This window comes from Pimephales promelas, chromosome 14 (genome assembly GCF_988280905.1).
Source record: "Pimephales promelas chromosome 14, fPimPro1.hap1.1, whole genome shotgun sequence".
In the NCBI taxonomy this organism is placed as follows: domain Eukaryota; kingdom Metazoa; phylum Chordata; class Actinopteri; order Cypriniformes; family Leuciscidae; genus Pimephales; species Pimephales promelas.
Window position 1 is genome coordinate 18943030 of NC_142782.1, and position 25052 is coordinate 18968081.

Here is a 25052-nt window from a genome sequence, read left to right on the forward strand (position 1 = left end):
TCACTATTAACAGGGATACATGCTGCAATGAAACGGAGTTTGAGGGTGAAATAGGTAGAGGATTAAGTTGTTGTCAAATGACAAACTAGGGCGTTTACTAAGGCTCCTACTTAGTAAAAAAGGAAGGCCTTTCCTCTTAACAAAGATTCAATTTCATTAAGTGCAGTAGATGCCTAGATAGCAGTGAGATCAACAAACTCCCTTGAAAAGGTGTCTGCACTGCAAATAGGTCATAGTATGTCCCAATTCCCATGGGTCATCAAAGAGCACTTTTTTCACTTTTTTAAAAAAAAAAAAAAGTTTTTCTTACTGCTCACTTTTATTTATTTACAATATTCTTTTCAACAGCAGATTATTTGTAGTGTGTGTTCTGTTTTTAACACATTTTGAAATGAACCCTGCTTGAATCTAAAATAAAGCGATTAGATGCAGCATCGGTCCAGATTTGAGTAAAGTACCTCACCACAGAAATGTTAGTATAAACTACTCGTGTATAAGGTGACATTTAAAAGATAAACATTAGAGAGTTTGCTGAACTTTAGCACATCAGCCTGACAGATAATATTAACCACTCTTGACACAATCTTGGGGTCAGGTAGTTTTTTATTATTATAATTTTATTTGAATGATTTTATTTAGCAAGCTTGAATTAAAGTGATCAAATAGAGTAAATGAAAAATTATCAGTCTAGACAAAAATATTAGGGAGCACAATTTTTTTAAACATTGATACTAATAAGAAATGTTTCATGAGCATCAAATCAGCTTATATGATTTCTGAAAGATCGTGTGATACTGAAGACTAGAGAAATTGCATTGCAGGAATAAATGACATTATAAAATACAGTACCTTTCAAAAGAAATCAGTTATTTATTGGTTTACTGCATTTTGATCAAATGAATGCCTTGGAGAGAATAGACTTCTTTAGAATCACCTTATGTAAAATTACATTTTTTTAGTTTAGTCCCCTTCCTTCATCTAAGCCTTTATTTGTAAACAGTTTGTAGCTAAAAAAAAAAAAAAATACACATTCCCCGACAATTAGATGGAAATAATACATTTTATTCATAGCCTAATAGAGTGCCGAAGTGATGACGTCACTTTGTAGGACAACTCGGAAGCTAGCGGCGCATGGGATCCCTCGGTCGAAAAGCAATGCATTTTCCCCATAGACTTTTGGAAAATCGCAAACAATAAGATCTGTGTTTAACAGAGGGTTGTGACCCTTACACGTTTTGTCTATCAAGATAATCTTTACAAGTTAATCCAAAATGTATCCATTTTGAAGCCTATATAAAGATTTTAAAAAACACAAGCAGACACAATAAAGTTTAAAAAACCACAAGCAGGTTATAACTGTATGTTCTATGTCATAGATCAAAACGTGAAAATATTCAGAGGTTTTGTTCACCACAGACCTTATTTCAGGCGATTTAGCAAAAACCCATTCAAAAATCCCATAGGCTTTAGAGCGAGGGAACCGTAGTGCTAAAATGCTAATTCACTTCCGCGTTTTGGCCTACAGAGTGACGTCGTAACTTCGGCACTCTATAGCACTTGTTATTACTTTTGGTGTTAATTAAAATAAAATGCTTCTTGTTTAAAGCTACACTGTGTGATTTTTACCCCCATCTAGCGGTGAAAAGGTATATGACCATCCAGTGAATATTAGTTTCTGTTCCTCTCAATTCCGATTTCCTACGGTGGCCAATGTAGTCCAAGATTAACATGGCTTCCAGTTCGATCTCGTCCATGAGTGTTAACTCAAACGTGAAAGGCGTAGCTTGAATTAATGGGTCTGTCCCTCTTTGGCTAATGTACTTTCAAGATGGAGGAGCAACATGGCGACCGACATTAGAACCCCTTACCCGTATGTATTTTCAATGGCATATTATACACTCACGAGAATACTTTATTACTCGAACGAAGTAAATATACATTAATGCGCACATATTTTTGAAAGAACCAAGTGTTTTTAGCTAAGAATAAAATAAAAGAGTTACACAGTGTAGCTTTAAAGTTGCAGAACTGACTTGCAGGTGCACTCTAAAAAAATCTGAGTTATTTCAATCCAATTTTGGGTTAAACAAATTCAAATTTGGGTTAAAAATCTAATTTAAAAAAGTACAGTAGAAAGTCAAAGTTGAAGTTGGGTTAACATTTTAAATTACATTTAGGCTACATTTTTAACCCAACATTTGTTTGTCCATATTTTAACCAATTTTGGGTTAAAACAACCCAGCATTTTTTAGAGTGTGGTACAAAGGAAATTGGTAGAATAATTAGTTTATTTGACATTTTATATATTTAAATTTAATGCAACAAGGATGTTTACATAGAAGCGTCTTATAGTTAGAGTTAAGGTCAATAAATGCCAGCTACAAATTTGTTTTCATTATTTAGACCACAAGTCTGTGCGGTCTAACCAAAACCTTTACACATAGTGAATCATCAGTATATATGTAAGACTTTAATGGTTAATGTTTGCCACCCGCAGCTCCACCCACGGTCATGTACAGTATGAGAGCCAAGTATACAGCATGCACACTCTTTTTTTGTGCTATGGGAAAACTAATAAAAAACATTGAGCTGGTGGAAGTTGGAGGGATGTTTATCATTGCAAAGTGCATTACAGTGCACCTATTTTTGTCAAATGCTCAAGCTGCTGTAGTCTTCAGATACTATTGTGCATCAAGCACCCTCTGACATTTACAAATGCTAAAGCAGATCAGTTGGCGGTACATGGGAAAAATGTACTTTCGGGACTTCATAGTGACTCAGAGTAAGATGTCTTTGCAGTAGAGAAGCACAAGGCCTGATCATATTACCTTGTTCAAAGAGTAATGGCAGTGCAGCAATTGTAAAGACACAGAGTGCTGTATCATAGCAGGACTAAACAAGATAAGACCATTTTGCAAGATGTAAACAAAACTGGTCCAGAAGCACTTCCTGTTTCAGTTTTTTAACACTACATAAAAGCTGGGATAAAATACAACCAACAGAACATATAAAACTGAGTCAAAAAGTTAAACAAACATCTTTAAGATTTTTTCTTTCCATGTGAAATAAAGAAAACAGTTACAAACTGAAACAGGAAGTGGCCCATTCCTTCTTTGATGAAGTTTATACATAATACATATGTTATGTACAATGTTAGTGTGGAATTTCCTGTTGAAAAACTACAAAAAAAAAAAAATATTTCATCAATCCCAAACATTCTTTCTAATTTTAATTTTAATTTTCAACAGAATATCAAAAATTGAGTTATGACATTTTGAAGGTCACATTTTCATTGAAAATACATTGATGAATCATTCATAACAAATATTAAAAAATAAAAAGGAAACTTTGAAGAAGATATGAAATAAGAAATAACCTTTTCCTTGGGCTAAGAGATCATAAACAGGTATCATATTGTCCTGTGATATCCTGTACGTTTCAGAAAGGCTAACTTCCTTGTTAGTCCAAAAACAGCTTTTATTGAAACCAAGCCCAGAGAACGAGTCGTTGGAATGTTCATATCTGTGAAAGATTGCCTCTGCAGAAGAAAATCCAGATCACTGGACTAAAAATAACATTACCTTCCAAAGGATTCAAATGCTAGAAATGTGGTTATTTATTTTCAACAATGTGAATGTCTCAGTTGAGCCTAATTTATTTGCATTCGGTACATTTTAATGTTGATTCTTCGGTAAATCAGTCGCAATTTCGGCGCAGGCTTTTCAAACAGACTTTTATAATATATACTCGACCGTAATGCCACAACATCAAGCGTAGCGTCACTTCTGGCAGGTCACGTTAGTCAAGCTTGCATCAGCTTACTCTCAGCTGATCCACATCTACCTATAGGACTCCTATCACTGTATACATATATAAACTCCTTCAGTATTATCAACAGCTATCGCGTTTCTCAGGAGTGAATTACCCTCCTCCATCCCCAGCTCCCCCTCTCCTCAGTCAGGATTTGGCATTCTGATTCCCCTTGAATCAAAATAAATTCCCGAATTATGTTGTACTATAAAGGGACACAATGCAGGAATTCCGTTTTTGTCAAACAGTGACCCCTAGAGTCGCTGTGGAGTACTTGTATTTAACGTTACTTTCGTAAATACCACTCACGCAGAGCGCCTCTGCACTCATGGCCTGATTCTCCATTGAAGCTGTTATAAAAATGTACAAATCTTGCATAGTGTGCCTTTAAATGGGAGATCTAGAGGGTGTTTATGTGTAGGCCTAGTATGATATTAAACTACATAGTCTATAATAAAAGATAATGAATTTCCGGCGTTGTGCCAGCCCGATCTCATGAAAGTTCGTATCTATGGCACGAATGTCATTTCTCGTGGCATTTATACGCCAAAAACAGTTTTTGCATGTATATGATACGCACTTTTTTGCGTATAATACGCACGAACTCCCCACCCCTCCCCCCTAAACCTAACCCAGGGTTTTTTAGTGCGTACCATATACACGAAAAAAACACTTTTGGCGTATAAATGCCACGAGAAATGACACTCGTGGTATAGATACGCATCTTCATGAGACTGTGTTGGTTGTGCCGAATTTTGACCCCGGCAAATTATAACCCCCTAGCATTGGTAGGTTTAGGATTAGTTGTGGGGGAGTGGTTAGGATTAGGGGCGGGGTTGGGATTAGGCAATCAGGTACTGACTTCAATGAGGGGGGTAATAATTCGGCAGGGGGTCGAAATTAGTGACAACACGTCACTGGTACACCAGCCATGGTACACCAGCCATTTAGATATACTAATCAATGTATATCTAAATTCGCGCCTACATCTTTTTTGTAGAACTTAACAGAACAGAAAAGAAACAGAAAAGATGCCGCAGCCAATGAGCTGCCGGTGGGGGCCGACTCAACCTCAGTTTTTAATATTTTATCAGAAGATAACTACCCAAGATTTTGCTTTAGTATAATGTTCGGGACAATATTAGGGCCGGATTCGGGCCAAGAGCTTATATTTCGGGACTGTCGGTCACCCTGTGTGGGGCAGTCTCTCAGTCTCCACTCGGACACGCTTTTCAACCTATCGCCGTTGCGGACTTTCTCTATTCATTCCGGTGAAATCACAAAATAAAATGCACACAAGCTTAGAAATATTTACTTACTAGAATACTAGTCCATCAACGAGATCGCCAGATCAGCATCAATGCTTTTTAGCTTGCGCCAACGAGTGGACTCATTACGCGGTTAGATTATCTTTTCCTTTTCTTGTCTTCTTTGGGAAATAAAAATTGTTTAACCTTTCAGTGAACAGTTCTTAAAGGGGTGGTAAAGTATGATTTCACTTTTCTAACTTTAATTAGTGTGTAATGTTGCTGTTTGAGCATAAACAACAGTATCAAAATTACAACGCTCAAAGCAAAGGAAGATATGCTTTTAAAGAAAAGGACTACAACAAACGGCTGGTAGGGACTACACAACATTCCTCCAGGGTTAGTGACATCACCAACCCTAAAATGTGCATAAACCCCGCCCCCAGGAACACGCAGTCCATGTTGAGGACATTTGTGAGTCAGCTCAAACTTTAGCATCTATCTTTTCACATGCAATAGAAAGTCACTCTGTGCATCTCAGTTCCTATATGAGCGATTTATACATTACATGACATAATATCCTTATTGAAGTTAACTCCACATCAGCAACATAAATTCATCAACTAGCCAGCATTCTACATGTTGTCACTTCTTCTTGAGTCTCTCCATCTTTGACTGACTCCGTTTTAACATTAAAGGGAGAACAGTTTATGCCATTTTAGTGTGTCTGCGTGAAGAAATCGCAGCTGCTTACACGCAAGCTCTCGAAACCCCGCCCTCTGCTGAAGCTCATTTGCATTTAAAGGGCCAGGCACAAAACGGTTGCGTTTTCGCAAACCCTCAAAAAGTGACAACTTTAACATGCTATATAAAAATATCTGTGGGGTATTTTTTGCTAAAACTTCACACACACACTCTGAGGACATCAGAGATTTATTTTACATCTTGTGAAAATGGAATTTTACCACCCCTTTCAAAGAACCATATTTTTTTCATATGAATAACATTTTAATAATCTAAAGAACCTTTTGTGCAATAGAATGGTTCCATGAATGGGAGGTTCCTCATGGAACCATTGATCTAATGAAGAACATTTAATTTTTTAATTTACCATTGTCCAGGACACATCAGGATGGATTAGTGTTTACATCAATCATTTCAATGGGTTTTGGGAACGCAAATATGGTTTGAGTGATCTTAGGGATCACAAAACACACTTGTGTATGTCTACAGTATATATAGTGCTGTCCACTAGCGGCATTGGACACTGTAATTGTTCCACAGAGAACATGTGAAATAATCAGTTATTTGTTGCACAGTGTGCTTTCATAGTGACCTGTACTTGTGAGTAACACAATGGACTTCTTCAAAAACAGCTAATAGGCCCTTCATGACATGGCACATGTTGACCTGCCCTAAGAGGTTACAAATCAGTAGTCAAAGTCAGTGAAGGGTTAATGAGTAGGTTGAGGTTAAGTTAGGGTTGATCTAAGGATTTGGACGATCTGAGCCTTGAACACCTCATGTCATAAAGAGCAAATGCATCTATTAGCCTTTAGCCCAACCTGACCTTGTAGGTGTCTAAAAAAGCCTGAAGACACATTGAGAAGCATTTTTTTTTATGATCACAGAATGAGATAAAATAATAATGTTTTAGAAATACATTTCAATTTAATTGTAAAGAAGAACATGTATGTTAATTGTATGTTAGAGAGAGGTGTGAGTTTGTGTGTATATGTTGAGGAAGGGGTCTTACTGTATGTGTCAGGGTTCCCCTTTTCATCATGGTTTCCTGTGTGTGCTGAAATCAAGCAGCTTTCTATACCACATAGTATGTTTTCCAGGAAAATACAAACCTGTTAAATTCTCGTTTCTCACTGTGATCAGAAATGGCCCTGAGATGAGAAATGAATCCACTATGGCTTGGAAAAGCATGTAGCGATCAATATCTATTAGGGAATGGAAAAGTACAGACATTATCATCCCATTTGCCTGTAACTGTAAATGGCCGTAGGACATATTTTGGAATCACAATAAAAGAGCGAGTTTAATACAGTCATTATCACTTGTTAGATATTTTCTAATTTGCTAAATGCACATAAATGCATTCACATGATCCGGTCTAATGATCTTAGCAGCATGAATACAGGAACATGTATTCATGTTCATAAAAATATCATGAAAGAGGCTTTAAATGTTGCAAAATCTATTTATATCACTGTTCAAATTTATATTCTGAGGTGAATGGGAACAAAAAGCTGACACTTTTTTTTAATAAAATCAACGAAAGTAGACCTTAATTAGGATCATTAAAAAATATGTTTTCTCTCAGAGCACAATGTCTTTATGTGCTAATATGTTCTTTTTATTTTTACTTTACTCAGTAATTTGGGTATCTGCACAACAGGAAGGACATGATATGTTTTTACATTCTGCTTTTATTCTTTATGTGTTTCATAGGTGGTTACGGTTGTTTAGATGCACAGAACTGGGCAGTTATTGTCAAAATGACGTTATACTTCCTTTAGGACATTGCCACTCTTATATGAGGTACATATAAGGGATTACTGTTGTTAATATAATGATGTTTACCACTGATCATGAGATTTCTTTATGGACAATACAAGCTTCCAGCTCCATAGTGACAAAACCCAACACCGCACAGATGAACTCATTCTCAAATTACCATGTGCAGTTTTCATGGAGTCACACTGAACTCCTTTTGTCACTTTCATGGTGACTCATCAGACAGTCAGCAGACTATTCGGATGTTTTAAAAGAACAATAATATTGTTGCAACGTGCAGCTGTCATGTGCATCACATTTTGTTTGAATGCATTACTGTGGTTGTAGTGATGAAGTCTATACGGCGTAGCAACAACCCTGTCCTCTTCTAAACAAAATTAAGTAAACATAGGACGGCGTGGTTGTTGACTCTTGAGTCATCCTTGCTCCTACACAGGAGGATGGAGGGTGGGGAAAGTACCCATCTTAGGGGATTCAAATGTCTATAACTTGTTGACCAAGCAGGGATCCAGCTGACATCTTTTGATTGACTCAAGCGGAACAAAATCTATATAAAGCAGGGGAGTGCACACCTTTTTAGGTCATTGATGGATATAGACACAAAGTGCCCAGTCACACACATGTGTAAAATTTAGTGTTGCAATTTAAGCCTATAATGTGTATAGTTCTACATTAATGTAATGTTTCGAGAATTTTTGATGTCTCCATTGCAAAGCCATTAAAATCATAATTCAGAGTCATTTTACTTATTTGACTTACAAAATAGAAAATATAGTGCTTTATTGCACCTGAATCATGGTGCATCAGATAAAAGTTCAACATAAACTGAAATTGTATTAGCCAACACCCGAGGAAGGTTGATTGAAATCATAACGATGCAAGTTTGAGAAGTGTGAGGGATTTGTCTATTTTTTTATCTAATTCAATAAAATGTTTTTTGCTGAACTTAATATTTATTTTTGTTTAGTCACAAACATTACTTTCAGAACCCCTGTTGGAGGCAAATGCCACAAAGTATTAAAATGCCATAGCGTGAGAGACTCCCGTGCTAAACGAAACATATTTGCATGTATATTTAGAAGCATATTTAAAGTATTTTACTGGTATATTTGTGCATTACTGGCCCACATCAGCCCAACCACCCACAAGCTGTCCCAGAGGAGCTGTTTTACAGCAACATTTTCAACAATTTATGTAAGCTGTCTTTGCCACAGAGAAAAGGAAATTATTGACTTAGACATTAAGAGGAAGCATGTGAATTGCTGGAAAGGATATCAGCTTCATGAAAGGACACTCTTACATGCACAAATTTGTCATTTAATGGTAGTTCTGCAGCAAAAAAAAAAAAAAAAAAAACACTTTCCAGAATAGAAGTGATTTATATTGATTTCAAATGGTTCTCAAAAACATTTCTGCCATGATAACTTTCGGAGCGATTGGCATGGTAGTGGATTTGGTCTTGGTGGAATAGATCTTCTGCGCTGCTGCTACTTTGCAAAGCGAGTGTGAATACATACACAGACATGCTGCTGTGTGAGCATGTAAGACATGCTGCTGTTGCTGCTGCACATATAACATAAATGAATCAACCCCGTAGCAGATCTATACAGGTGGAGCTGGGGATGGTGGAGGGTTTCTGAAAGCATGCTGCAGACTGATAACAGCAAACAATGCCAAGGATTTGAATGTTGAGCTGTAGCTCATTGGCTGCTGATGCCACAGCAACCAATCAGCTACGCTATATTGATGTGTTCAGCCTGCGCCATCTAGGGTTTCATCACTCTGTATTTGTCAATGTCGTTTTTGTCAAATTTTACCATTCTGAATGCGGAAAAAAACCTTTACCATTTACGTGATTGAATGAAATGCATTGTATATTTGAATGTAACAAAACCTGAAACATTAACAGAGCCCTTTTTTGACGTAGAATTGTGTGTGAATTTTCCCTATGAATTTAGTAATCATTATTTAAATTATGTTTCATTCGAAAGCTTTAATTCTCAAAACATTTGTTGTTGTTGTTGTTGTTTTTAATTGGACATTCCTTTACCATGGAAACGGTGAAACCTTTTTTCCTTTACCATGGAAACGGTGCTTTAAAACTTTGTAGCATAACAAGCTCAATTTTTGAGATATCAACTTCAAATTTGGAACACAACTTGGTTAGACATGATTTAAAAAAAAATCAAATATAAATTTTGTATGAAATAGCAGTTTATATTTGCTTTCTGCTAAACCTAAACTTCTACAACTTTTTTTTTTTTTGATTTCACTTCTGCAATAATCTGCTTAGTGTCTGCTTTAACCTTATATCTGTATTTCTAAGCATTCATGAATTACAACCATTTAAATTCTGATATGCTCAGAAATGGGGGTGGCAGATTTCTTTTCTACCTTTATTCCTTTAAATAAATAGAGTGAAAGAAAAAAAAGTGTCCCCTAGACATTTTATTAGCCTTACTCATGTTTTGTTGCACCAAGTGTAAGATTTTGCACTGCATCTGTAGAAATACCAAAACATGTTCCCCTCACTAAAAGAACTTGAAGACTAACAAAGCATATTTGATATAATCTTGCATGGTAAGTACGGCAGTGTAAAATCCAGGACTTCATAAATGAGTATTGTAGCACTGATATGATTCTTTTGTCACCAAAGTTGTGGGATGACTTGTGCTTTGGACATGCTTACAGCACCTGGTGATCATGTGGGCTGGGATGTGTTTGGGCATGTGGTGCTTACAAAGACAACAGCAGCTCATCTCCCCCTTACAGCAGATGAGTCATTTATGACTCATTCTGACTCATATCTAGAGTGTCTGTCTACTACCCTCTACTGGAGGTAATGAGATGAACCAGCATATGGGCTGATAACAAAAGTTGATAACATCAACATATGATGCTGTTCTCTCTCTCACCTTCTCATACAAAAATACAGTAGCCTATGGTGTGGACCGTCTTGAAAGGTGAATGCATGAAACATGGGAATGTGGTGCCATCTAGTGAAAAAACTGTCCTGTGGTGCAACTCTGCAAACTAGGGCATTATTTGAATTATACATGAGAATGGGTTTCATGTGATTATGTTTCAAGGACATTAATATTTTAAGTTGTGCCGAATAATTTCACTGGAAAGCAGTTACTGTACAGATAAAGATTAAGCATTCCCGTTTATGTGGAGTTCTTCCTGAAGGCTGGCATATCATTTCACCATTCACATGCTTTCCCAGCAGCCTCTATTTATCACCCTGCCTGGATGTTCTCGCAGCTTCCTGTTTCCCGGCAACAAGCATCTCAGTTCTGAGCCTCCACCTCTCTGCCTCTAGGAATGTTTCTTCTTTTTTCACAGTGCATATTACATAATGAAATATGCTGATTTACTCATTTTAAATATACAACGCATTATGCATTCTTGCTTGCCTTACTACCAGGACTTTTATTGGATTATGTAGTTTAAAGGGATAGTTCTATAGCCTACCTTTAAGACATTTAACAGCCCATGTGGAGAAAATTGGGGGGGAAAAGAAAATCAAGAAAACCCTAAATGCATGAAATGTATAACACGGTGTGGAATGTGCATAATATGTAGCCTGTATGGGCACATGAAAAAAAAAAATACTGAATGCATATTTTACAAAGTCTAAAATGGTTCTGCTCAATTCTATATAATGGGATAATAGAAACGTTTTTGCTTGCTTTCACAGGAATAGCTTATTAAAAGTAGAAATGGAAATGCATGGGTGCAGGTGGTCTAGCTACAATATTTTTGCAGTAAAATATCCACACACACACACACACACACACACACAAAAACACTGGGCGAATGTTATTTTGTTAGTTGATTACTTACAATATCCCTAATGTTTCCAACTATTTGTAAATCGTGAGAAAATTGCGATTTTAACCGGGCGTCTCCTATGGGCGTGTCAGCAGGAGTAAGGAGTCGCCTGTTAATGACGTCATATCCACGTTACTCCCCGGTTTCCGCTCGTACTGCCACAGTAATCATGGCGACCTATTCTGTCGATGGCGACAGTCGTGGACAACTGGATGCTTAGCAGGACGCACACGCTGTTGTTTTGTTCAAACATTTTGGACCATAGCAAGCAGACTTTAGGACAAAAAGAGGACTAGAACAAAGATCAGAATCTTTGGAAATGCCGAGAGCTCCACGTCCGCGACTAACTTCGGCTCGACAGAGACGCATGTTACTTCATTAGACAGGTGAGAAAATGTACATGCAACTAATCAGTGTTATTTAGTTCAACATGATGAAATGTTAGAATATGGTCGGTATTATTCTCTAATGTTAATCTAGCAGTCTCATACAGCCAACAAACAACCTAACTAACAGCATTCAACACACTCAAATGCCGTTTAGTGTACTGCTAACTTAATAGTGAAACTGTTAGAGCAAGTGAAACAGCGCAGCGTTACACAAGTTTAAACATCAGTATATTCACTCATCCATAAAAGATCCATCAGCTTTTACGACAAAATCCATAATCCCTCTTAATGCTTTGCATCATTGATAAACGCCTTTGCAATTGTAAGAGATTAGCGACCCCTGGTGGCCAAAAAACACAAACTGTAAGTTTAAGGAATACAGCTGTCGGTTTAAATATTTGATAACCAATTGACTTATTTTTCTCTTGAAATCAATATCTTGAAATTGAATGTAAAATACATAGTGTTTCTTTCTTATTAATGTAAGCCTACGTTTGCTTGTAAACAGAAATGCATAATTTCAAGTCATTTTCAGTCACGCATTTACTGTAATATTTCTGCTACTATCAGTACTTTTTTCACTCACAAGGCATGAGTTGTGTTTCTACCATCACGATACTGGCAATTACACTAAAATGAGTCACTAGCTGAAAACGACGTCTATAATGGATCCTGCACGCCTTATTCTCATGTGCTTAGCTGTATTAACCAGCAGATGTCGCTGCAGTAATATTTGTTGGTATATTCTTTTCACACCATGTATTCCATAACACTTTTCCAGTTGTTAGATCTAGTCTACAGTTTTAGTGTACAAACGTTATGACACACGTTTCACTTAAATGCCTTTAAAAGGCCGTTTGATTATGCTTATTGCCTACTTTTGAACTATTTCCATGCTTGGTAAATGCTGCTGTCAGCCAAAACAAAATCATTAAAAGAACTGTAATATAGCTATTAAAAAAAAATGTCTTTATAGTTTTTCTTACAAGCATGCCCTTGAATTACCATAACTACATATAATAACAAAATGATTGTATCATCATATTTCAGTCATGACAACTCTCAGGATAGTTTTTAAAACATTTTATTAATGTAAATAAAATGTAGGTTTGGTCTTGGTAGACTAGATCTACGCTCCTTCTGCTGCTGATGATGGAGCTATGGTTGCTGCTACTTCAGCAGAGCAAGTACCACTTCTGCTAAATGCTCGAACCATAAAATTAAATGAAACATGCTGCTAGAAAGAGATAGAACCCCGTATAGCTGATCTAGGCAGGTGGTACTGGGGAGATGGAGGCCTAGAATGAAAATGTGCGTAGCGTGCAAAGATGTGCATTCGTTTGGTTGATTTGTTGTCTTAGGGATGTAGTAATGATACTGTGAAATCCGTTGACTGGGAACATTACATTGAAGACACCAATCACTCAGAAGGCTTATAGAGCTTCATGGCTGAACTAGTCATGTATTATTATTATCATCAGTCAAATGCATGAGACATTTAGTACTTTTGGGTGTTGCATTTATTGACCATAGTACATAAATAAAGCAGCACTCATCAACAGAACACAACAGGTAATGAGCAGTGTAAATAAATAAATAAATAATGCATGGTATAAAAATGGCAACAGAAATAAACACTGTAACACTGACTACGTATTAATCACTGTAAGGTTTGTTGTGTGCATGCTGTTGATTACATTATCTAAATGGACTGTTTATAAATGTTTTTCCCCTCCGCAGTTTATTAAAGTGCTAAATCTAACAATCCTGCTTGTAAGACGATGTTATACACCATTGATTAAATCTTTTTCAAATTTTATATTTTTCTATTGAAATATTACATTTCAAATATAGGCATCTAGGTTTTGTCAGTAATTATAAATAATTAAAATATGAATAGCATATTTTATATACATGTTTATATTTTTTCACACATTAATATGTCAATGGATGTTTAAATATAAAATCATGATTTCAGAACATTACAATACCATGACAAATTAAATACAGAATATGATTAATAATCTTTTGTGTCAGATGAATAAATTAGCAAAAAAATAAGCAATACTTATTTTTAAATAATGGATATGTGGATTTACTCAAAGACAAATGTTTTCCTGTCATGTAAAGTTAGAGGTTGTTAATAATTTCAGCTCAATTAACCATGTGAATAAATATAATATTCCAGAAATACAATACAGAAAGCAGTTGCCATGTACAATACAGTGAAATCTTCCAAGCAGTTTATTTGACTGTCTGCCATACTGATCATTATCTGTGAATGAAATTACAAATCATCACAAAATTTAAAGTGAATTTGCATTTTCCTTGCCAGCATGCAATCTCCATGCAAGTGCATTTTTATCCTCTCAAGGGGCTAAAGACAATGACTTTTAAAAACTATTGTATTGCAAGAGAAAAAATAGAGACTTTCACCATAGGTTCTTCAATGGAATCCTAGTTGTTATATCCTCACTGCAACATACTAGCACAAGAAATACAGTCACTTGCAGTCCCAAGCATAATCCACAAAAAGTTCAACAATTTCCACAGAATTGGAACAGCTGTCATTCACAAAGTTCTGCACATTCCCCCACCCCTTGTGTGTTTTTGATAAATATTTTGTCTAATTTGAGCTTTGCCTATAAGAGTACACACACACAGCAATTTAACAGATTTAAATGCATTCTGCAGAATGAGTTTGCCCCAAATATCAGCTCAGAAAAAGCACACAAAAAAAGTCTTCTGATTCTGTTTGGACCAATGAAATATATAGTAGTTGCTGAAAAGAAACAGATTTTAAGACAAAACATATATGCTCAGAAATATTCTAATAAATACTGTACATAGCTTTTTATCCCATTAGCAACTCGAATTAACAATAGGTTTTAGTGCCATACAGAAACAGTAAATATAGTCTCCCTATTAAAATACATATCTAAAACATTAGTAATTTAAGTCTTATTTTATACAGTAAAAGCTTGATAATGCTGGATGCATAGGATTATATAATGTCATCTAAAAGGTGTGGTGCACCAACCCAATCAAGCATTCTTGGTTCAGACGCTGCCATGATCATACACATGAACTGCTTTCCGGTTCTCTTATCAATGGGATAAATTGTGGTGGGGGTGAACCTTTTGTTGCTCTCCACAAACTCACAAAGCTGGTTGTATATTTGTGGGAACTCGTGACGAAGGAATACACCTCTTGTACGAAGCTCCCTTTGGATGTTAATGAAACAAATCTCTCTTGCTTTCCTGCCATCTTGGCCTTCCTTGTCGATGTCAGATGTCCCAGGAGGAGGGGTGAGAATCAGAGTCTCCATTTCACATTCTTTCTTAAAGATTTTCTTATCTGGGCTTGAAGAGGCCAATGAGACCTTGGCATACTTGCGAACTGTTGGTGTTTGTAATTTGGGTGAAGGAAGTTTAGGCACTAAGTCTCCAACAGCAATGGATACATTCAGGAGGAAACATTCAGCTGGGTCATATTCCTTGCCTGCATTCTGCAATTCTTTGCAGTATTGCCCAAGGTTGTCTTTGAAACTGTCTAACTCTCGAAGGGACAGATATGTTGGAGAAATGGTAAGGCTGTCAAGACCAACTTGAAGAAAGTTATCTGCACACCCGGGGTTTGGAAAACCCAGGAACAGAACTCCTCTCCCGCGGGAAAGAAACCCTACCCTAGCAATGCGCGAAAAAGCCTTATGAATGTCAGAGTTCTCTCGACAGTGCTTTAGTATGTGCCTGCAAACACTACTAATCCGGCCATAAAGGCAGCTCTCTTTATGCGTGTCCCAGTCTTCTCGCCTACAGTTTCTGGAACAGTAGTAGGTATAACAGCTGTGACAGGACTTGAAGTACAAGCAAGCATTGAATGTATTGTCTTTGCGTAAGCATTTCCTGTTGGAGCACACCATAGTGTCATCCTCGCCTGCAATGGGGTTCAAAGAGATGTCCTCAACACTCCGCTGAAACCCCTCACAACCACTGTCTGGGTCTTTAAATGTGTCTGGGCTGGTCTTTGAAGAGTCTGAAAGTGTGTTCAAAAGTCCTGAATCCTCTTGATCCATGTCCCTCTTCCCTTCTTTGGTCTCGTCATCTTGAATCAATTGTTTGAGTTGGTCTATCAGATCCTTGCTTGGTCTCCTGCTATTTTGAGGTTTGTAATCAATGACTAGGTCGGCTAGCAGCTCATCAAGCTGTTCGAGGCTTTGCTGCAGGGAGTAATTATTGTTCTTCCTCTCTGTGGATTCTGGTGGGTTTGCTGGTCTCTGTAAATTATGCAAGTTTGCAGTTTGACATCGGGCTGTATTTTGGGTATTCCAGCTGATTGTTCCCCCATCTCTCTTGTTGCTATTTGCAGCACGGATGTCATTGTCAGTTATTGTAATTTCTGGGGTTACATACCATTGTCCCCTCGCACTGTTTTGTCTGTCACCAGCACACTTTTCTAAACAGTTTTCAGAGAGTGACAAGGCAGCGTAACGTCTTGGCGAACTAGAAAGGTTTACAATAAGCGGTTGTTGGTTATTATTTGAAGGAACTCCTGGTCTTCCATGATGGAGAAGGTTCTCGTAACTCCTGCCTCGCGAAACACCATGTTCTCGGTCCATAGGAGGAATGAGAATGTTGTCCCAGGATTTTGAGTAGTTTCGGACATCTGCTCCTAAACGAGTTGGCTCTGTAAAGTCATTGGGATACCATGGGCTTATCGATGGCACTCGCTGAGGAGTAGCCTGTGAGGATGCATACTGACTGGAATATGTAGCAATGCTTGACCGGTGCCAGTCATCTGAAAAGACCTCGGACATACGTGGCCGCCGCCGTCCCTCCGTATGATATGCTCTCATAGGATTGTTTATTTCTGCTGGGTAATGGCAAGGCCGTGTATAGAACATCTTTGAGGGGTCAGAAGGAACAGCATATGCTCTTGGATCCTCCTGAAAGTATGTTTCACTCTGAGGAGTAGATATGAAGTATGGCCCTGGCTCACTCACTGAATATGGTCTACCATAAAATGGATCCAAGGGTTCACGATGGGAATCTGCATAGTACGAACGCACAGGCAAAGTATGAACCCAACGAGTCCTTGGGTCAAGTACATATTGACTACTGACGGAGGGATTTTGGCTGTTGCTGCTGTTAATACTGTACTGGTCATCCTGATAATATGTCCTACACTGTGGTTGAAACGGATACCTGCAGGGATCGTCCGTGTAGAAGAACTTGGTTGGGATGTTAGGATTAGACAAGGTCCTGTGCTCCCTTGTGTCTCTAGGAGAAGTCCTTCTGATAGGGATCTCCCCAGACTGAATGTAACAACCGGACAAGCTGTTGGGATATTGATATGCTTGCCTATATTCCATGTTGTAACACTCACTAGGAGTAGGCGTTCTAGAGGTGGATGTCTGACTTGGAAAAGAGACGTTCCTGATCCCTGATGTTGAGGAAAGCTGCCAGGGAACATTACTTCTGTGAGTAGGCATCTTCCCTGCAGTGTGCTGGAGAACTGAGGCATCTGGCTTAATATCAACACGGCACCTTACATGGGGAGTGTTAGTTTGTGTCTCCTGTCTACTCTCCTCAAAACAATCAGAAACATAGAGGGGTGTGTGGGGTTGTAACTTGATTGGATGAACTTCGTTAACTAAAGCCCTGTTTGAATGAGAGGCTTCTCGATTTGGCAAACCTTCAGATCTCTTCTGGGGGTCCACTGGAGATCGACGCCTCATGGTCGTAGGTGGAGAGACAGTGATGGGCACAGGGGTCAGGGTGGCTCGAACCCTGGGAGCACTTTTTGAGCGAGGCTTACCATGAACACTAGTCCTTGCTGCCTCATTGTTTTTGTCTGTGCTGATTTGTTGTTGGGAGTGTCTTGAGTTGAATAGATCTGGTGAGGAAAAACGTAAGTGTCCCTGCTGCCCAATGCCATTCCAGACTGCATCCTTACTTACTGTTTGCTGATCAGACCTGTAAGGATACTCCATAGATGAGGAAAAGTCCTTTGGGTCATCCAGTGACTCAATGAAGTCAAAGCTACGGCAATGTCTTTTGTTAATGGTTTCGAAATTTTGATCCAGTGGGCCAACCATTTGGCAATCACATTGCTTAGAAGATTCAGAGTACTTTGAGAGCCCAGAGTTTGGGCCAATTTTTATGTCTTGAAACAAAGATGATGTTAATATGTCAGGGGGATCCGTACGTGTCATCTTAAATGCGCCCCCGATATTTCTCCCCTCAGTTGTTGTCTCCTAAAGAGAATCAAAAACAGCCTTATTAGATACACCATTTCTTTAAATTGACCACTTGCATACCTGAATAGTATGGATAAAGGATCCCATTTAAAGTCAGCTCTTTGAAAACGATCCATGTATGCTTAGAAAAGAGCATAATGCATTTAAGAGAACATTAAAGAGAGATTTTTATGACTTATCATTGGATTCGCAAAATACTTCGAAAAGCAATCATTCTCAAATTATCTTGCTTCACAATGCATACACTGAATCACTGTTATGTACTACTATGTGCACACATGGTCTCTTATAGGCATCATTCACGTGGCTGCGAAATTTTAAGGGACACTATGCAGTTATTTTAGCTTAATTTAACAGCTTCAGAGTTATTGAAATGGTTAAATGACTTCTTTCGGGTTGAATGGTGGCCGTCCCGATCGGTTTTGGTGAGGGAAATAAACTATACTATTAGTAGGGATTAGAAGAACCCAGAATCTGTAACACGCATGGCAAAAATTCTTCCTCTGGACCATTATAGTTCATGGGGATATGTATTTAATCATGTGAAAATTCTCACCACTAACAACATATATTAGATCTCATTAAACGACAAATTAAACACGATGTACTATTGTATACTATGTAACACCTCACGATCTCCGTGAGTGGTATTTACGACAGTAACATTAAAAACAATTACTCCACAGTTACTCTAGGAGTCGCTGTTTGACAAAAACAGCATTCCTGCCTGGTGTCCCTTTAAAGTAAAAAGGCTTTTTGCTTAATATGATTACTGCAGAAGTTTAGAGTTAAGTTTATTTTGTTACAATGCCATGTCATGCATAAACACTGTTCAGAGAAATTGCAGAATGCTAAACAAATAAAACAACACTGAATGGAAATTGGGAGAAAGTTGGAGGCATTGATAAAACAGTCCTCTCTAAAACAACTTTATTTTTTTCCTTTTTTCCTACAACAAAATAGCATACAGTTTTTCCGCATCCTACTGCAACAGCTCTACTCCTGCTCATCATTAATAATAGTGCCACTGCTCTTTGGGGAAATAAAAATGAATAGAGTGAAAATAAGGTTAGGTGGTAGTTTCACATAGATGGTAGATATAGCACAATGTTCATTTAGAATAGAAGACCAGTTCTGATCCAATTCTGCAGTTTCAGCTGCACCTAGAAACACAAGGACCATGCAAGTGATGCACCAGGTCTATATTTATGATTACTCTAATTTTCGCTGTTTTCAGTACTTTGCTTTATTGAGACTATCTTCTTTTTTTGTCTTATTGAATATATGCATTTTCAAAACAAAAGGTGAAAAGGTGTTTACCTACAATATGATATTGTATTTGGTTACTTATTTAGCCTGGGATACAGTAGAATGGGTGTGTGGTGTCTACAAAGGTTTAGGAGCCAAATTTGAGATTACTTATAATGTTTGGCTTTTCAGGGATTTTTTTAATGACAGTAGGAGTTATGGAGCCCCACATACTGGCTACCTCCTTTCAGCCATCCCTGAAAACCATCTGTTCATCCTGCTGAGAAAGGAACGATGAGCAGTCTAAACACACACACACACGCACACCTTCACTCTTTTCACTGGATGAATCTGGAACAGACCTAGAATTTCGGCTTTGCAACATATTTTGTGTATGCACTTTTTGAACTAACAATACTAAACCAATACAGAGTATGGACATGTTTTTTATATATATCAAATCAAATGATATACAAAATGCCATCTGGACCTCTCCAATTGTTAAAGAGAGCTGAATCACACATTTTGAAAGCTATTTATATACAGTGTCACTCATAGTAAATGCTTACGAATCAGGTTCCTTTGGGCTGCCATTTTCACTGGTTCTGATTCTAGCTGACGTAGGTATAATGTCCTCTTGGTGAGCTAATATCTGCCCACCATCTCTCACTGTCCTTCTCCTTATGCACTTAACATTGTAGGTCACAAAAGGATAGAGAAGTAACATAAAAGCTGAGAGAATCTGTGGTTCATTTAAATTAGGTTCACACGTATCATATAATTAAATAAAATATTGCTGCATCACCCCCCGTTGACCCACCTCGGTGTACAGTATTAGATTACACTGAATCACAGAGAATAAAAAAAACATTTTCCTTTGGTCAGCTAACCAGCATTTAGCATTAATTTAGAAGGACGATTATTTAAAAGTAAAGTTCCACAAATAGAAATATAATGAGGACAAAAAAATAGAGCATGCATGAGAGAGAGTTTTGAGGGCATTGTCATTTTTCTTTTGGATTACATTATTATTCATTTAGCTAACGCTTTTATCCAAAGTGACTTAGAATTGCTATATATGTCAGAGGTCGCACACCTCTGGAGCGACTAGGGGTTAAGTGTCATGCTCAGGGACATATTGGTGTCTCACAGTGGATTCCAACCCGGGTCTCTCACACCAGAGTCATGTGTCTATCCACTGCGCCATCACCAACCCTTGATTAAAACATTAAAAAGCCAAAACATACATCTTGGGCAAAGTAGATGTTAATAATTCCCTTCTTCCTTTATGCAAGGTGGCTGATCAGCAGGCATTTTCACGGCTAGCAGCAGAGCCAGTACCTGTGACTAAGAACTGACTGTCATCACCACCTGTCTCTGACACTTCCATCACAGTCTACAGCTTCCTTTCACTTCATTCATTCTTGAAAACAACCACGCTTAGGAAGTACTAATTATGTATACGTACATTTGCAGGAGAGGGCATGAAAAGTTCAGAAGGATTTAAAAAAAAAACTGGTCATGAAATATGACGATCGTCAGCTAAGTCACAAATGAATCTGGAGTGAATCAGTCATGAACGAGTCAGTTACACACATTGAGAGTAATGAAAAATTCCTTTAAGCTACAGTCTGACTCCAAGAAACCATGACAGCAGAAAGTGTTAGCAGGAGCAGTTAATCTCACATGAGGCCTATCTCCTTAAATACACAACCCATTCCTCAAATGAGCAGAGTAGGTTTTTTTTTTTTTTTTTGGCCTGATATGAGGCAAGGAGGCTATATTTGGACACAATGGATAATGGGAAAGATGCATCTGAGTATCTCAGTGAAAGCAGCCCAGCTGGATGATTCTGTAGAGACTGTGGTTTTGGAGGCGACTTTTCTTTTCTTTTCCAACAAGAAAGCTCAAAGGAATTTTTGTGGAACTGAAAGTCCAAAGGATTATACCTACCTAGTATGAACCACAAATGTCTTCATTTTTTTAGTTTAAGGTCATGAGAGAATCGATTGGAAACGTCAGTTTCTCTGTTTTCTCAGCTTTTCTTTTCAACTGCAAACATAATGTCTTTATTCAGCACATTTATATTCCAAATAAATAGCACATTTATTTTCCTCTTCAATTGAACTACAAAACTAGATCCCTGCTATTACAACCAAAGCTGCATTGCATTTTTCAGTAGTTTATGAGAACAAATTATAGATAAAACATAAATATTACAGCTATTTTAATATTATGATGTGTACCACCTGGGGGCACTACACCATTTAATATCTCAGAATGGATTTAGACAAACGCATTGCTAACAATTACGCTTATTACACTTAAGTTAAATCAATAAAAACAACAGCACAATCCACTCAGCCCTTGAGGGGGTGATTGTCCTAAACATTTAATTAAGGCACTCATGCATCCGAAATTATACTGTCTAAAACTTAATGGGAAAACATATTTTTTAATTCTAGCCTCTAGTTTGGATATCTGAATTGCATAAGTGGTACAATAATATTGTAAAAAAAAAAAAAAATTCATTTTGTTTTCTCCAAGCCATTGCATTTATTCAGAACAACAGGTGTGACATACCATATTAAGACTGCTGCAGTATAAGCTCCTTTAATGGGTTTCAGCATTTATGGTCTGTTAAAAATAAATATAGCCGAGCAAGAAAAAAAGATATGGACGATAAGATTTCTCTCTCTCTCTCTCTGGCCCTCTTTTTGATTATACGTAGAGTATAATTTTTATAATATTGAATTGATTATCCATTGAAACATCTATGATCATGGTCGGGTTTTTCGATTTTAGGTTAAAGGCACAAAGAAAGTGTCATTTATTTTATGTTTTACCATAGCAATCACTTCTCTGCCTTCACAATTTCAATTTAATGGTATTAAAGGGTTAGTTCACCCAAAAATGAAAATTCTGTCAGTATTTACTCACCCTCATGTTGTTCCAACCCCGTAAGACCTTCGTTCATCTTCGGAACACAAATTAAGATATTTAAGATATTAAGATCGCTCCTGCATACAGTCCATAGGCTTCTTGAGGGACTGGCTCTTGCTGCCCCCGAAAAGTCATTAAAGACATCGTTAAAATAGTCAAAGTGACTACAGGGGCTCAATCTTAACTTTATCAAACGACGAGAAAACTTTTGTGCGCAAAAAAACAACAAAAATAACGACTTTATTTCAACTATTCACTTCCTTCTCCATGAGCCTGTAAGTCAGTTAACGTAGTGTGATTGCGTAGAGCTACGTCACACGTGGGCTCACTATTGGCCGACGCTGGTCATGTGTGTGTGATGCGTGTGACGTACAATAACAGAAGCTTACGCTATTAAACTAGTAACCTGACTCGCGCAGAGGGAGAAATAAACGAATAGTTGAAATAAAGTCGTTATTTTTTTTGTTTTTTTGCGCACAAAAGTGTTCTCGTCGTTTGATAAACTTAAGATTGAGCCCCTGTAGTCACTTGGACTATTTTAACGATGTCTTTAATGACTTTTCGAGGACAGCAAGAGCCAGTCCCTCAAGAAGCCTATGGACTGTATGCAGGAGCGATCTTAAAGGTGCCATCTGTAAAAATTGAGGTTAAAATATCCCAAAAATGAGCTACACGCATCAAAAGATTGAGAAGAAATAAGGTTGATGATGTCATTAAAAAACTGACACGTTATAGTGCTGCCGAGATATTAATCTGAATTAGCATGCTAAATTACTAGCCCCGGCCCGGCAGGTGTCGTAATACCAGTTTCGACCATGGGAGGCGGTATGCGGGCGGGCAACGTTAGCACCAGCCAAACTGCAGTACACGAGTGAGTCGCGCTCGCGCCAGCTTGTGTTTACTTGAACCTGACGTCAGTCGTGTGGAAAATACAGCCCACTACTACATTTCAGTTCAGGGAAGAGTTAAAAAACAATAATTGGTCGATATTATGCATGAGGAATACATTTTGGTAAGTTGTAGCATACTTTATCTTTTAACAGTGTTCGTGTTCTTTTACCATTAGCTAGTAGAGATGATCGGTTCACGTGTGCTAGGGATCTGTCGTGTAAAGCGCCAATACTGTATTTATTGTTTGAATTGCATAATAAAATGAACAGAATCTGAGAGCTGAGATCGGTCTCCGTGTCCTTTTCTGTGCATGACAAAATTGATGTGTGGCGTGAGAGTGTGTGAAAAGTGTTGTGAGAGTTGGCAGCTCTGAAAGACGCTAGCGTGGTCCACATCAGGGAATGCTGTCTGTCAAATTAATTCAAACTAATGATAAAAAATGTAATATGAACAAATCGAATATCATAAAACTAGAAATAATAGCCTGGGCTTTAATTTTCCCATATCGTCGAAATGCACCGACTTGTCTATGAGACGGCCCTTATAATTTAGTATTGAGATGTTGTTCATTTAGTCTCTAATCTCTGAAAATCTCCAAATGCTCCACGTGAAACTGCGGTCTTCCAACCTTTTACTATCGTGTCAATTGATTTGATTAATATGCACGAGGGAGACAGAGCAACACAGCACTCGCCCATATTGTTTGAAGACATGAGAGAGCGCGTGGCCGTGGAGGTATTTCTGGAGGTATACTGCCCCCATCTGGTATGGAACATGTTGTATGATTTGATTTTAAATCCCAGAGGGCACCTTTAATATCTTAAATATCTTAATTTGTGTTCCGAAGATGAACGAAGGTCTTACGGGGTTGGAACAACATGAGGGTGAGTAAATACTGACAGAATTTTCATTTTTGGGTGAACTAACCCTTTAAGGCACAAAAAAATCCATATGGCCTCTCACTTATGTATGTTGCCTAATTATCACATAAGAAATAGTTTGCTACATGAAATAGAACATTGTCAAACCTCAGAACTTGTCAACTTCCCAGAAGTATGTTATGTCAAGATTTCCTGTTAAATGTGTCATTTATCCACATGATAAGTATAAAACTTACTCCTACTAAACCCTACTCCGGACAAGCACATACTTTACCACATGCTCCGTCGCCTGGATACCTAGCAAAACCACAGTCCTCAACGCACAATCTACTGATTTACAAAGCAACCTGATTTACAAGGTCGCCGTAAAGCGTACATGCACATCCTCCCTCCTCGATCATAAGGATCGTTAATGAATCTCACGAAGCTGATTAACACGTCGTGGTTTTACAGTAATGCGAATGTGCAGTGCGAAAATGAAACCTTTTACATCGCACAAAAATGTAACACACAAGCACACTTTGTTCCCATTTATTGCTGCGGCACGAGCCCCGCACTATCGAGCATCTCTCGTAAAATGACCTAACGTTAATTTCTTTAGGAGCAAAACACATCAGTTAGACGCAGAACCACTGCAACCTATCAGTCTTACTAAAATAATTCCTGAAGTCACAAGTTTTGTTTTCCCAGTGTATTTTAAGCTTTTAGGAGTGTGCGCATTTATCTTACCGTCTTCATCCATAGTTAAGATCCTGAAGGTGCTGATAATCTATTGATCTGTGTACCAGTGAATGATTTTTTTTAGAGATTACGTAGTCTCCATATCATATTAGATGCTGTAGGGTGGGCTGCAAACTCCTTAAGTATTGTTGTTTGCCCAGTGCCCACGGGTTTCGGGGGCGTACTGAGACGAGACGAGGGGGTGTGACCGCATCCCTCATGCGTTGCGTTTCTTCTTGTGTGAGATGCGCAGTGACTGCGCATGCTTGAAATGTTGAAACCCTTCCTGCGCGCGCGCTTGTGT

The 25052-nt window shown here is 37.9% G+C and overlaps 1 protein-coding gene across 1 annotated transcript; it reads right to left on the reverse strand.

Moving 5' to 3' along the window:
* Window positions 1–14705: 14705 nt before the first annotated feature.
* unm_hu7912 (un-named hu7912) lies at window positions 14706–24878 on the reverse strand. The gene is made up of 2 exons (XM_039680413.2): window positions 24758–24878; window positions 14706–18062 (listed from the first exon to the last, which is right to left on the reverse strand). Exons 1-2 carry the CDS (start codon window positions 24764–24766, stop codon window positions 14811–14813), a joined length of 3261 nt encoding a protein of 1086 aa, XP_039536347.2. The 5' UTR covers window positions 24767–24878; the 3' UTR covers window positions 14706–14810.
* Window positions 24879–25052: the final 174 nt, after the last annotated feature.